This window comes from Homarus americanus, unplaced genomic scaffold, assembly GCF_018991925.1.
Source record: "Homarus americanus isolate GMGI-L3 unplaced genomic scaffold, GMGI_Hamer_2.0 scaffold41027, whole genome shotgun sequence".
Classification (NCBI taxonomy): Eukaryota; Metazoa; Arthropoda; class Malacostraca; order Decapoda; family Nephropidae; genus Homarus; species Homarus americanus.
In genome coordinates this window covers 4,922,230-4,936,367 of record NW_024745073.1, presented here as the reverse complement: position 1 = coordinate 4,936,367, position 14,138 = coordinate 4,922,230, and the positions used below count along the sequence as shown (strand labels likewise).

At 36.6% G+C, this 14,138-nt stretch overlaps 1 protein-coding gene across 2 annotated transcripts; it reads right to left on the bottom strand.

Moving 5' to 3' along the window:
• Positions 1-2,424: 2,424 nt before the first annotated feature.
• On the bottom strand, positions 2,425-13,765 carry LOC121878317. Of its 2 annotated transcripts, XM_042384431.1 has the most exons (3): positions 13,667-13,765; positions 7,939-8,272; positions 2,425-5,378 (listed from the first exon to the last, which is right to left on the bottom strand). In XM_042384431.1, the coding sequence occupies exon 3, from the start codon at positions 5,365-5,367 to the stop codon at positions 2,911-2,913; it is 2,457 nt and encodes an 818-aa protein (XP_042240365.1). In that variant the 5' UTR covers positions 5,368-5,378; positions 7,939-8,272; positions 13,667-13,765; the 3' UTR covers positions 2,425-2,910. The 2 variants fall into 2 exon arrangements, with proteins under 2 accessions (XP_042240365.1, XP_042240366.1); XM_042384432.1 differs by lacking the exon at positions 7,939-8,272 and having other exon boundaries at positions 13,667-13,750.
• Between the last annotated feature and the right edge of the window lie 373 nt (positions 13,766-14,138).

Genomic DNA, 14,138 nt, shown 5'->3' with positions numbered 1-14,138 from the left:
AACCCTTGTCTGCTTATACTATACTGTATTATAAGCTAGGCAATTGCAAGTGTTCTAATCTCCCTGGGTACCAGGGGTGCCATAAACGTACCAGTCTGGTAGCCCTCCTCTGGATGTGGCTGTTTCGAATCAACTGACAGTTTCTAGCATATCTTGGGGATCAGATGGGATGGCAGTACAGTACTGCACTCCAAACGGGGAAGGACCTCACTTTTGAAGAGCATTATGAGGGCCGGACGATCTAGATATCTGAACACCCTTCTTATAATACCCACTTAGTTTAGTTGCTTGATTCACCTTCTCACAATGGTCCAAAGACTTTAGTTCTTTGTCAACATACACACCCAGATTCTTTACACATTTGGTCTTCTGTTAATACTGTTTCTTCGTCCCGTTGGGACATGTGATATGCCTCTTTACTGTTGGTACGATCTAGGTGAATCCTCTTGCAATCTGTGACATTGAATCTTAATAATCATTCCTTTGACCACTCCTGAAGTTGACAGAGATCTTCCTGTAACTCTTTACAGTCCATTCGGTTCTGTATTTCCTTGAATAACTTTTCATCATCAACGAATATATGTACAGTATGAGGTAGTGTATAGCTTCTGGCATGTAGTTTATGAAATAAATAAACAACAACGGACCCAGTACACTGCCTGTGGTACCCCTCTTGTCACGGGTACACACCACGATTTCATACCATTAATCACCACACACTGCTTGCGATCACAAAGAAAGTTTCCAATCCACCCTGGGACAGTCCCCAAATTCCGTATCCTTCCAGTTTAATTTTCAGCCTTTCATGGGGTATGCGGTCGAAAGCCTTGGCAAAGTCCAGCTATATTGTCAATATTGCTATCATGCTCCAGGATCTGGGTCTAAATATCCAACATCTTAAGTTATTGTGTCAATCAGGAGCTTCCCAACATAAAACCATGTTGGCATTCCGTTACTAGGTTGTTTTGTAGTAGATGTTCCATTGAGGCAACTCATATAATGCTCTCAAGTACTTTACATACTATGCTAGGCAAGCTCACTGGCCTATATTTGTGGAGTGGCCATCTCCCTTTCTGAATATAGAACTCACATATACCATTTTCCAGTTGTTGGGAATCTTTTACTTGTCCATGCATCTGCAGAACAGAATTTTAAGGGGCTCGGAAAGCTCGTTACACAACTGTCTCAACACTGGGATGCACACTCTCAGAGTCTGGGCTCTTATGAACCTCTAGCTTTGACAATTTGTTCCTAATACTCTCTTCTGAGAACATAATGTACGTCAGCGCTGTGTCGAACTGTCTTTCCTTAAATGCAATTAGATTGTTGACATCCTCTCCTGTGAACCCCTCTGCTTTGTCCTGTTTTGAGTCTATGTAACTACCATCTTCAAGTCTTAGATTGATATGCTCACACTTGTCTTTAATTTCTACTTTGCATATTCTTTGGGTTTGACCTGACCTCACTTGCAATCTACCTGATACTTTTTCAGCCCTTGTACACTCTGACTTTACTTGGTTCCTAGACCTGACATACATCCTTCTGTCCTACTCATCATTTGTCATGACCCATCTCTTGAATTTCTTAATACTGTCCTGATCGGCATCTTTAACTTAAATTTCCTTCTGCCTTGCTCTTCCATATGCTGTTCTGTATCTCCTGCCATGTCTTATCCTCCTCTCCTACTCTTCGCCTCCATCCTAAGAGTTATTATGGACCAAAGTGATATTGGTTACCATACTGTTCTATCCATTTTTTTTTTACATGGCGAGGTGTAAGAGGTAACTTAGAAGTTTGAAATGGGGTTAATATTAAAATTATAAAATGAAAGTAGTACCGGTACACTTATATATTTGATTTGGTTCTGAGGGATGTTAAAAAGCAAATATTGTATACCTTGTACTTACCGTAAATTGATGAAAATAAGGTCTGATCGTCACCATAGATTTTTAAACTGATTTAAAGGCCCCAGCTGAAATGGATAAAAAAGTGTTGTTACTGTATTTCTCCACTTTCTCAAAAAATATTCCTTGCATGGTATTTACAGTGTATTGTGCTAAAAAGCCTATGCTAAACAGAAAAGCCTCCCCTATAATTAATTGATACAAATACCTTGTCCACTTTCTTTTCTTTGTTGATATATTCTTAACCTCTTCACTCCCATTCCTTAAGAAACAGTTTTGATGCTCAAGTCCAAGCACAAAAGTTGGACAGTTAGATGTGCAGTACAGTAGTTCTGTGTGACCTAATATTAAATGTACAGTATTGAATACAGTAAGGAGGTGAAAAATAAAGTTTATCATTGTTATCTCACTATTAGACAAGCATTACCGTACACAATCACTGTTCAGATCCTTCTATAAAAAATTTATGCGGAAATTGCAACAAAACTTGGAAGATTTAGGTAATGATTAATATACAATATTACTTGGTGATAGCTTTAATCTATTAAAAAACTATGTACAATAATAACAACATTTACAAAAACATGACTGAGCACAGTGTTACCGGGTACTAAAAAATAAGGAATGCCACTTTCTTCTAGCAAAAAGGATTCCCAAAGTTTTAGCTTCATTGGTACACTTTATACAATTTTTTTTTTAAAACAACCCTTTTCAGTTTCAAGAGTAAAAAAATAAATTACCCCCGGTAGCTATTTCCAAATGATGGAAATATTTAATTGTGAAGAAATACAAAATTCAATAATTATCTGCTTTTGTGTTTTAAATACCCCCTGTACTTGTATAAATTAATTTAAATTCATTATGAATTATCCAGGTCTAATTATGGTAAGACCTCATTTATGTGCATTTCAAGGCCCTAATCAGAATTATTTCCATGTTATGAACACAGCCAGCATACCACTCAAATTCAAAATATAATTATCTCATTACATTTTTACATTGTTATTTACAGGGGCAAATGATTTCTTGCAGCAATGTTGGTATGAAGTACCATTTCAAAGTTGTGTACAACTGACCAATCTACTGAGTATGGAGACTGTTCCAGGTACCTCCGAATTTCCATCATGGCACGACGGACAGAGCCTTCAGTCACTACATCTGGGGCAGGTAGGAAATTATTTGGTTGATGATTGTCCATTTTATATTGCTGTAAAATTCGTTCTGCAGAAGAATAGTTTCCTTGTGAAGGTGTGGGTGCAGATACTGTATGATCGCGGGAGCTTGTGATTACCCCACGATTCATGGTATTTCCGGCAAACATCTCTCTGCCACCTGAGAGATCGGAGCCATATATATGTGATCCTAAAAATTTGTTTGCAGCTGCAACTGAAGAAAACTGTTGACCTCCTCCACCTCCCCCTCCAGGTGGTCCCACATTGGTTCCAGCTTGGACCACTGCCTCTGAAGGGTTCACAGGGCCTCTGAGGAAACCATCATAATTGCTGACGGCTTCCTGTGTCGAGGGTGGAACTGGAAATCCAAACATATCTCTTGGGTATGCATTATTCATAGTCTGAGGATTTCCTGGTGGTTTCATTGTATTAGGAACAACTGGTGGATTTTGCATAACACCCATGTGGTTGCCAGAATTGTGGTGTTCTGTGTTAAACTGAAAGCGATTTTGCTGTTTGTTTTCATTGGAAGGTTGAACACTATTTTGGTTAAGGTTTGTTGGTGTGTGCTGCTGAACCTCCTTGTTCTCACTTAAACCATGTTTTCTCTTCCAAGTGTCCAACCAGGTAGAAGTTGGGATAAAGTCAACTTTTCCCATTATATCTGCCAGCTCTTTGGCTTTCTGGCGAAGAATGGGGCCTGTTAGGGGGACATTCTGATCTTTTACTTCATTGTACCACTTAAAGAGTGCTTCCTCTACTTCCGAGGCCGACCCTTTTCTCATGCGTTTCCGATCTGCCGATGGGTCACCATAAAATGCTTTAAGAATTGTTTCTTTATTTTTCTTTATTATGCTGAGTGTAGACTTGGATACATTATACATATCAACCCACTCCCTTAATTTAACATTAGGTTCAGCTTCCATCTGATGGATTATTTCTACTTTCTGTCTTAGTGAAAGAGAAGTACGAGTCTCTTTTTCATATGCTGTGTGGAATAACTGCATATCACCATCATCATATTCTGATGGATGCACTTTTTGTGTCTCGGTTCCATCATACTGTTTGGGACGACCACAAGTAACATTATTCCGTTTCTTCCAGCGAGCAAACCACCCTTCTGTTGGTACAAACTCTGGTTTTCCAAGAGACAAAGCAATAGCTTTTGCCTTCTTCCTTAATATACCAGCAGTAATAGGTAAATTTTTCTCTTTAACTTTTAAGTACCATACATAAAGTGCATCTTCAATATCAGGCGCTTTACCCTTTTTGTTCCGTCTTCGTTCTTTATCAGGGCTATTAACATAATTCTTAATAATGAGGTCCCTGTTCTTCATCATATGAAGCATTGTGGTTTTGGGTACCTCAAAGAAAGATGCCATGTCCCGTAAGCTCCACTTCATAGGTAGACTCTCCACTGCCTTCACTATTTCAAATTTCTGCCTTAATGTTAAAGTTCGTCTTTTGATTCCTTTTCCTGATCGACGCACAAAGTCATCAGTTTCCTGAAGGCTGATTTGTAATAGGCTACCAATATCCTGAGCTGTAGGTGATGCAGTATCATCATCATCATCATCTAGTTCTGAGCCCTGATCATCTTCCATTTCGTGATCATCATCTTCATCTTTAATATCACTTGTATCAATTGCTTTTTCAGAATCACTTTCTTCAACATCACCACAACCATTTTCATTATCACCTTCACCCGTTCCTTCAACTGAAAAAGTTATATTATGCCGTTTCTTCCATCTCTCTAACCATCCAGTAGTTGGTCTAAAACTATAGCTTCCTTGGGAAACAGCGAGGTCTCTGGCTTTTTCAAACAAAACAATATTTGAAAGGGCTAACTTCTGTTTTTTAGCAGTTTTATACCACTGATACAATGCATGTTCAACATGAGGAGCTTTTCCTGATCTTAATCTTTTTCTTCTTCCATTTGGATTGCGTTTATATGCCTCAATAATCCGATCTCTTGCACGCAGAATATTAAAAAGAGTATTGCGAGGTATCCCAAAATGAACTGCCATTTCTCTGTGAGATATTTTACCAGGTAATTTCTCAATTTCTTTTAAAATTTCTACCTTACGTTTCCATGTAATTTCTGCCCGACGTTTAGGTTCAACCTTTTTCTGAGACTGCATGAATAAACGCACCTCTTCTTCAATTGAACACTCATCAGATAAATTAAGAACTATTGTGCCATCTTCAGTAATACCATCATGTGCATTTCCATTTTCTTCTTGTTCTTCCACATTCTGAGAGGCTGCATCATCTTCTTTGTCTAGCTCCATCTTAAAATATTCTGGAAGAATAACATTACATGAGTACAAACCAGTCACTTTACTTTCTGAAAATAAAAGTGATTACTGAACATCTTTAGCTAAAATATCTAATGTATGCTGGATACCTTTTATATATTTAACAGGAGCCATAATTAGATTCAACCTTTACTACAGTATATACAGTCTATCAACTCCATATCTACCTTGTCTCATGTGTAGAATCTCATCTCTATAATTTGGTTACCAACTCTCTCTAGCCAATTACCGGTATACAGAATATAACATACAGTATAAAGTCACTCCATTGTTTACATCCAGTGTGCGTGCGTGTTTCTCGCCCCAGCAGTTGGATTTAACTTTTACAAACATACAGTAAGTACAGTACAGTGCATTACCCTTATTCAAGATGACTGGAAAGAGGCCATCAAGTGGAAGTGACCGCAGTAGTGCAAAAAGAAGCCGCAAAGGCATTACATTGGATATTAAACTTGATGTTTTAAGAAGGTTTGATGCTGGAGAAAAACATAGCCAGATTGCAAAAACTTTAGGTCTTGATACTTCAACAGTGGGAACAATCCATGATAATAAGGACAAAATTAGGTCAAGTGCTCAAGCAGCTACTCCATTAACTGCTCGAACCTTGTATTTTCATAGAAGTGATTATGATGATTTACAGGGCAGGGCAGAAGAGAGTAGTGCCCCTCCCTCTCCCTCCCAATAACTCCCTTTGCACCACCTATCCTCACGCAGCAGTCAACATCTTTTGTGGTGAGTACAGTACAATATTTTTATTTATTCCAACTGTATTTCTCTTCATATTACATGTATATCATAAGATATTTAATGTACTGTATTGTATGTGTTTATAAATGTTTATTTTCATTCATAGAAGTGCTTGAATTACTTTTTTGGGGGCTGAAAAGAATTCATTAGGCATGCATCTCCAGTTTTATAATGGAAGTCAATGGGAAAATAGGTTTCGCGTTACGGAATTTCGCGATACGGTCAATTTTCCAGGGACGCGACCCTTCCGTAACGCGAGGGATGCCATATATATACAGTGACCCCTCGTTTAACTAACGCCTCGGTTAGCGAAATTTCGGTTAACGAACCGCCTTCCATAAGGATCTTCAATTCGGTTAACGAATTTCTTACGAACCGACCTCAACATGTTTTCGCTTGCACTGACCGGGCAACCAGCTTTAGTATCAGTCCGCCAATACATTAATCGGTTCTAGGGCTTAAATTCCTTACTATTTTAGTAAATATCAAGAAGTTTATACTATTCAATAATTTTAAAGTTTAATATTAAATTTTTTAGTCATTTTAACAATTATTGAACATAATTGAAGGTAAAGTGACTAGTTTAATGTGCGGCATCCAGCCTCTTAACACAGCAAACAGGCATTAGTCTCTCTCTGTTTTCACTGGAGGTAACATCTTGCTTGAGACTTTCTTCAACTAAACGCTATTTTTCTGTGTTTCCAAGCAAATTATTGGTCATTTTGAAATATATTTTACATATTGACAATATATAATGCAGTGCAGTGTTGATTTAAAGAAAATAATCTTGAAATACACCAAGAGAACTAAAATTTTATGGGTGAAATGGTGCCATGGGGTGACTTCTCTTCCACCCCAATGCCTTCTCTTCTTCCTTCTCCTCCACCCCCATTCTAATTCCCATCATCATCACCATCATCCAGGAGCCTTCTACATACACACCTCAAAGTAAGTGAACTTTTCTACTATTTTTGTTGAATTTAGGAAATTTTCGGAGAGCTGGAACCAATTACCCAAAAACCCATTGAAACAATGGTTTCGGTTAACGAACGACCTTCTGGAACGGATTGAGTTCGTTAACCGAGGGGTCACTGTGTGTGTGTGTGTGTGTATATATATATATATATATATATATATATATATATATATATATATATATATATATATATACACACACTGAATGTGCAAGTAAATCACTGTAGGTGCGCTTGATCCAGGTATATGCTGATAACCACAAAGAAACAAGAAAACACGAAGTTCCCAAGCACTTTCGTGTAATTCACATCTTTGGGGGTGAGTACAGACTAAGGAGTAATACTTGACAAGGCTAATATATACAGTAGAGGAGAGTGAGATCAAGTCCCTAGGGGACAGCAGGTGTCCACAATGTTCCGGCCATAAGGCAGTGACCCTTACTAATCTTCTTAATCCGGAACATTTATTTATTTATTTTTCTTAAACTACAGTAAGGAGTTCAGCAACAATGTCAAAATTGACAACCCAAAACAGTCAGGTAGAAACAACATAAAAATAGGCTGCCCTGGTTGGGATTTGAAAGTTCAAGAATATCAGTATGTAATGCAAAGAGATGAATAATTGTAATGACAAAGTTGTTCAGCAAGAATACTGTATAGTATATTACATACAGTATACATAACAATTTATCAGGTCACACAGATCTGGTTATATAGAACAAAATATATCTACTCAAGACAATGAATCATATTATAATAACCCCTATGTCATATATATGATATACTGTATTAGGAAAACTTCATTCCTAAATGACAAACATACCAAGCTTATTCAGTTGTTGCACCGTTAAGCAGACACCAGCACATCATTGGTGAGTAAGCTATTGTCTGAAGACTGACACATGAGGCTGTTTGGTGAGGGCTGGTGGTGGATGGGTAAGGTACGACCAAGTTAAGAAGTGAATTTCCTGTACACCCTGCACTTTTCTCCAACTGATCAACCATAGATGTAATGTTTCAGTTCATGATGTTAAGTGCTAGACATACAGTATTCCAGTCATTATCATTTCCTTGCATATTCACTCCTCTTCAGGGACTATACATCCTGTAACTTCTGGATAAAAAGGCATTGTTGTAAGCTCTTCAAAAACAAGTTCCTGTAAAAGAGAAATGTAACAAAAATTAAGTACAATACTGTGCGGTATTTAAAATTTAACCCTCCCCACCCACCCACCCCCCTAAAGGGGGGGGGGAAGAATGAATTAATGTTTCTCAGAAATTAATTTGCCTTTTAATCTACAAGTAGAGTACTGTAGAGTATGGACTAAAACCTTAGAATTATGAAATTTTTCATTAAACATGATGTTCATTTACAAACCATGTAAAACTTGTCAATTTATATAAGAAGATAAATTGAGACTATTACAGGTTTAATTTCCATTTAGAAACTTGATACTTCTTACATCTGTAATCCAGGCTAAAGAACCACTAAAGGCTTGAAGTAAGATATTTTATAACCTAGACTATCCTTGAGAAAGACACAAGTGACCTGTAAGATCCATACCAATAAAACTTCCTCCAGCTGAGCCTGCCTTTGTCAGACAGCTTGAAATATTTAGTAACATGATACTTTCTGTGTGAATAAAGCCTTTCCCTCAAAGCAGCCTCCTTATCCAACTGAATCAGGGTGAAAGAAATTATTTCATTTGATCTAGTGGCTATCTCAAGTATCAGTATGACTTTATAAAGTATTACTGTACTGTATTGGGTTGAAAATACAGTACTAAACATATGCATTTTAAACTATAGTATAGTAAGTTTACCCTACAGTACAACCTTTTCAGTTCTACCTGATTTACAATCCCCATAAATACATGCTCAGTGAAGATAGCTTTGTTTATTTACCTCTGCAGTCAGCTAAGTATGCGCGTATACCATTGCTCAGTGGCTCAGTGAAGTATAACACGAGCACAGTAAATTTAAAATATTTAAAAATGCCACCTCTCATTTTTTCTTAGGATTTTCGAAGATTTCTGATAACTGATCTTTGAATTTATGAAGTGTAACCTGTAATTTAAAATAATAAACTTCAACCCAAGGTTGTGTTGGTTTGTATTACCAAATCCTACTCTCATCTATTTTTTGGATATTATCAGTACAAGGTACGTATTATAATTATAATAATACAGTGACCCCTCGTTTAACGAACACCTCGGTTAACGTAATTTCGATTAACGAACTGCCTTCCATAAGGATCTTCAATTCGGTTAACGAAAAAAAAATAAGTTAACGAAGTTCTTACGAACCGACCTCAACATGTTTTCGCTTGCACTGACCGGGCAACCAGCTTTAGTATCAGTCCGCCAATACATTAATCGGTTCTAGGGCTTAAATTCCTTACTATTTTAGTAAATATCAAGAAGTTTATACTATTCAATAATTTTAAAAGTTTAATATTCAATTTTTGTCATTTTAACAATTATTGAACATAATTGAAGGTAAAGTGACTAGTTTAATGCGTGACATCCAGCCTTTTAACACAGCAAACAGGAGTTAGTCTCTCTCTGTTTTCACTGGAGGTAACATCTTGCTTGAGACTCTCTTCAACTAAATGCTTTTTTTCTGTGTTTCCAAGCAAATTATTGGTCATTTTGAAATATATTTTACATATTGACAATATATAATGCAGTGCAGTGTTGATTTAAAGAAAATAATCTTGAATTACACCAAGAGAGCTAAAATTTTATGGGTGAAATGGCACCATGGGGTGACTTCTCTTCCACCCCAATGCCTTCTCTTCTTCCTTCTCCTCCACCCCATTCTAAATCCCATCATCATCATCATCATCATCAGGAGCCTTCTACATACACACCTCAAAGTAAGTGAACTTTTCTACCATTTTTGTTGAATTTAGGAAATTTTCGGTGAGCTGGAACCAATTACCCAAAAACCCATTGAAACAATGGTTTCGGTTAACGAACTTTTCGGTTAACGAACGACCTTCTGGAACGGATTGAGTTCGTTAACGGAGGGGTCACTGTAATAAATACTATTATTATTAATGTAAGAATAATTTATCATGATCATCTGTATAATTTTTTTTGTAAAGTTGCCATTGCTACTGTTGTTTCTTGAGAGTGAGCATGAAATGAAATACCTGTAGCGTTATTATTAATTTCTCTGAAATGTTGGCAGCCTTCTCTGCTGGCAGCAGCAGCATTATTTATGAGAAAAACTAGGGACAAAATCTGAATAATGGAAGTGCTATTCCTAGATCTAATTTGCATTTTCTTGATGTAAGAAATAAGTTTTTCTATAGATATCAGGGTTGGCCAATTTAAACCAATGGCTTAAAAAAATATATATACTGTATATAATAATCTACAGTAATCTACAGTATATCTTTTTTCTTTGTATTAATAATTTTTTGGTGGGGTTTTATTACTTACAGATGGTCTTAAAGATTTATAGTAGATTTGGAAAAGCGTATGATAGGGTGAACAGAAGAGCACTGTGGGAGGTAATACAACTGTATGGGGTCACAGGGTGGGAGGAAGGCTATCATTTGCAATAAAAACATTCTATGAGAACAGCAGGGCAACAGTATAAGTAAATGGAAAATAAAGTGAAATACAGTATTTGAAATAAATGTGGGTGTTAGACAGGGATTTGTTATGTCCCAATGGTTGTTCAATACATACACTCATGTTAACTATTACTGAATACACTGGTGAAAGTGGCTATCTCAAGGGTAATAAGCTTTCTTACAAGGCTGCAAACTTCTCATATCCTAATTATAAGGAGCCTAGTTGCCACTGTTCAGTACAGTAAAACTGGTGACTGCATTTTTTTTTATGGTTGGGCTCTTGAGCCTCAAATTCTAAGATGTTCAAATCATGTATTATATGGGTCCAGGAGAGCCAAGTCGCCACTCTATCTTTCCAACTGTACAGTACTCAAATTAATTCTTTAAAACTATCAACTGTAAAAGTAGAATAGTTTTTTCATGCATTAAGATGAATTTAAACTTGAGTGTTGGTGATTGATCAAAGCTTGTGTTTTGTTCAAATTTGGCCTTTTCACTGATTTTTTTAAGGTGGAAAAAGAATATACAGTAAATGATTGCTAGATCATCGTAAATGTAATGTTTATGATTTATAGCATAATAAAAAGTAATATAAAGAGTTACAAATACTTAAAACTTATTAAAACTAACATAATAGCATTAAAACTATTTTTTTTAAACATTGGTTTTTGTAAAAAAAAAAAGAAAAAAAAATTGGACAAACCCTGATAGATATTAATTGTTAGGTGTCTGGTTAACCTGATCATTGTCCTTAAATATATCTTAGCAAAACACACTTGAAAATTTCAGCAAAAGCTAACCATGATTAAGGTTGAAAGTAAAAGGTCCTCGTTACTAAATAATAATTCATTAATGAAGTGATCATAATACTGTACTGCACTCTCTTTAACAGTTCTGATATGTTCTTTATAAAATACAGGTTAATATTAGTTTTCCCCCATAATGTCATTTCTTTTTCTAACCCATATACTGTAGATATGTTCTATTTTTAAAAATGAATCAATTTTTAAGAATACTGTATTGATTTTTGTGAGTGCTTCATTTTCAGTAGATTTGCCCTGAAACACAGATCTACTTTCACTGTGTAAATGGTGGTTCAGCGGTCTGTTTACCGTGACGTCATGGTACCAGCCGTTATCTGCACTTGCGCAACACTGTGACTTAAGGTCGGGGCATGCGCATTGCGCAATAAAGACACATTATAAAATTTGGTATCAATCCAAGTCTCCTTCACACCCACCACTTTTTCAAAAGTAGCCATGCAACCTGAAACATTTTAAAGTGCTGTGCAAATAGTGGACACTTACTACAACCAAGAAGCTGCACTTGAAATATTCCAGAAGCACGGAGTGTTACCAAGAGCCAAACAGTGCCAAAAGTGTGGTATGCAGAGTTTTTACAGAAAAAAAAACACGCGCATTCGTGTGTACAAGAAATTCGGGGCACCACTGAGGGTCTGGCTTCCCCCTCACCCCCCCCCCCGGCAAGCCAATGGCCTAACCAGGTGGTTAGGTTAGGTTAGTTTTGGTCAGGTTAGGTTATTTTTGCTTAGGTTAGTTTTGGTTAGGTTAGTTTAGATTAGGCTAGGTTTGGTTAGGTTTTTTCCTTTGATATGAGAATTTTTTTTCCGATGTATTTTGTCGTGATTCAGTAAAATTTGACCTCCGTTTCTTGTGAAAATAGCCGGTTTTGGCGTTTTTAAATTTTCTAGAAAATTCTAAATAAAAAAAAACGGTTAATTCTTGCAAGAAACAAAGGTCACGTCTGGCTGAAACACACCAAAATGCACCAGAAAACAATTTCTCATATCAAAATGGGGGTATGGGGGTTAAGACTTACAATTACCCCCCCCCCACCAAAAAAAAAATTATAATAACTAAACTACAACGACTATACGGTATTCAATGAGCCAAGAGTAATCGCAGGTTTGGTTGATTTTATAAAGAATTCACAGCAAAATCGGGTCAATTTATAGTATCACACCGGTCTTTATTTCGATATTAAAAATATGTTTTTCCTATGTATTTTGAGGAGTTTTGAACGAATTTGATTTTCATTTAAACCAGAAATCACTTTTTTTTTTACTTGAGGATTAAACCACCCAAACAACCAAGAAAACCTAACCTAACCCGTTGTTCATGCTCTAGTCACTTAAAGAGCGAAGTCGGAGGCCTGGAGCGATGCGTGAGCAGGGAGTCAGACCACCTCTGCCATAAGTAAACAAATCCTGGCGACACTTATGCCTGAGCAAAAGTAATAAGAACATAAGAATGGAGGAAACTGCAGCAGGCCAATTGGCCCATACTGGGTAGTCCCATTTACACCCAACCCCTATTGCCCATATATCCATCCAACCTATGTTTGAAGCTATCCAGCGTATTCGAGTTAATAATGATGTTTGGTAACTTGGTCCATTCATCCAATACTCTATTTCCAAACCAGTGTTTACCTATTTCACGCCTAAATCAAAATTTGTCTAATTTAAAATCATTGTTACGAGTTCACTCCTGGTTGGATAGTTTGAGTACCTTTGTAATGTCCCCTTTGTTTAGCCCTGACTTCCATTTGTTTAGCTCGGTTATCCTTAATTTCCAGTGGAAATATCATAGAAGAAAAATGTCTTAGAATTGTGTAAACATTACGATACATATTTTTAATACGGAAATAAAGATTGGTGTGATACTATAAATTCACCCAAAATCGCATGTCAATATTTGATGGCCTTGTAGTGGACCGTATGGTACAGCCTATTCATGGCATAATAGTCACTGCCTAACATTGTATTAATATTTACATTAAGGTGGGTTAGGCTCTTGCAAATACAAGCGGCATTATTCTCACCCTCAGGGTGAAAAGCTTCTTTAAAGCCATATAATCTTTCAGGAACATCAAACATATTTACCAATACTGCCAGCATGTAGCACACCCCAACACATACTAATATAACATGTGACATTTGACCTACCTTTAAATTAAGTGTGAAGTGTCAAAACCAGTGTAGTAGTGTAAACACACAGCACCTAGCCTTGCTGTTTGTTACATGCCAAGACTAATCTAATGTTATTGCAGTTCGTTGGGGAAATGAATAACTGAAGGAAATTCTTCTCTGTACTTAAAATATTTGTTTTCAAATAAAAAGTTAAGATATATCCTAATTTGATAAGTTTATAAACAATTAGCAGAAGAAAGGCTGAAATAAAATATTTTGGCCAAATTAATCGCAATTCGGGGACCGACCACTTTTGCCATATTACGTCTTTGGCGGGCTGTTCAAAACATGTATGGGTTTCATTAATGCCTGTCTGAATTCCAGTGTATCTTATCACTTCGATTTAAAATTACTGTTCGCTCTGAATGCCGTTTTATGTGTGAATTTAGTACAGTCAAGTAAGTGACAGCGTTAAAATATATAGCTATAACTCAGTGTCCTGATAGGG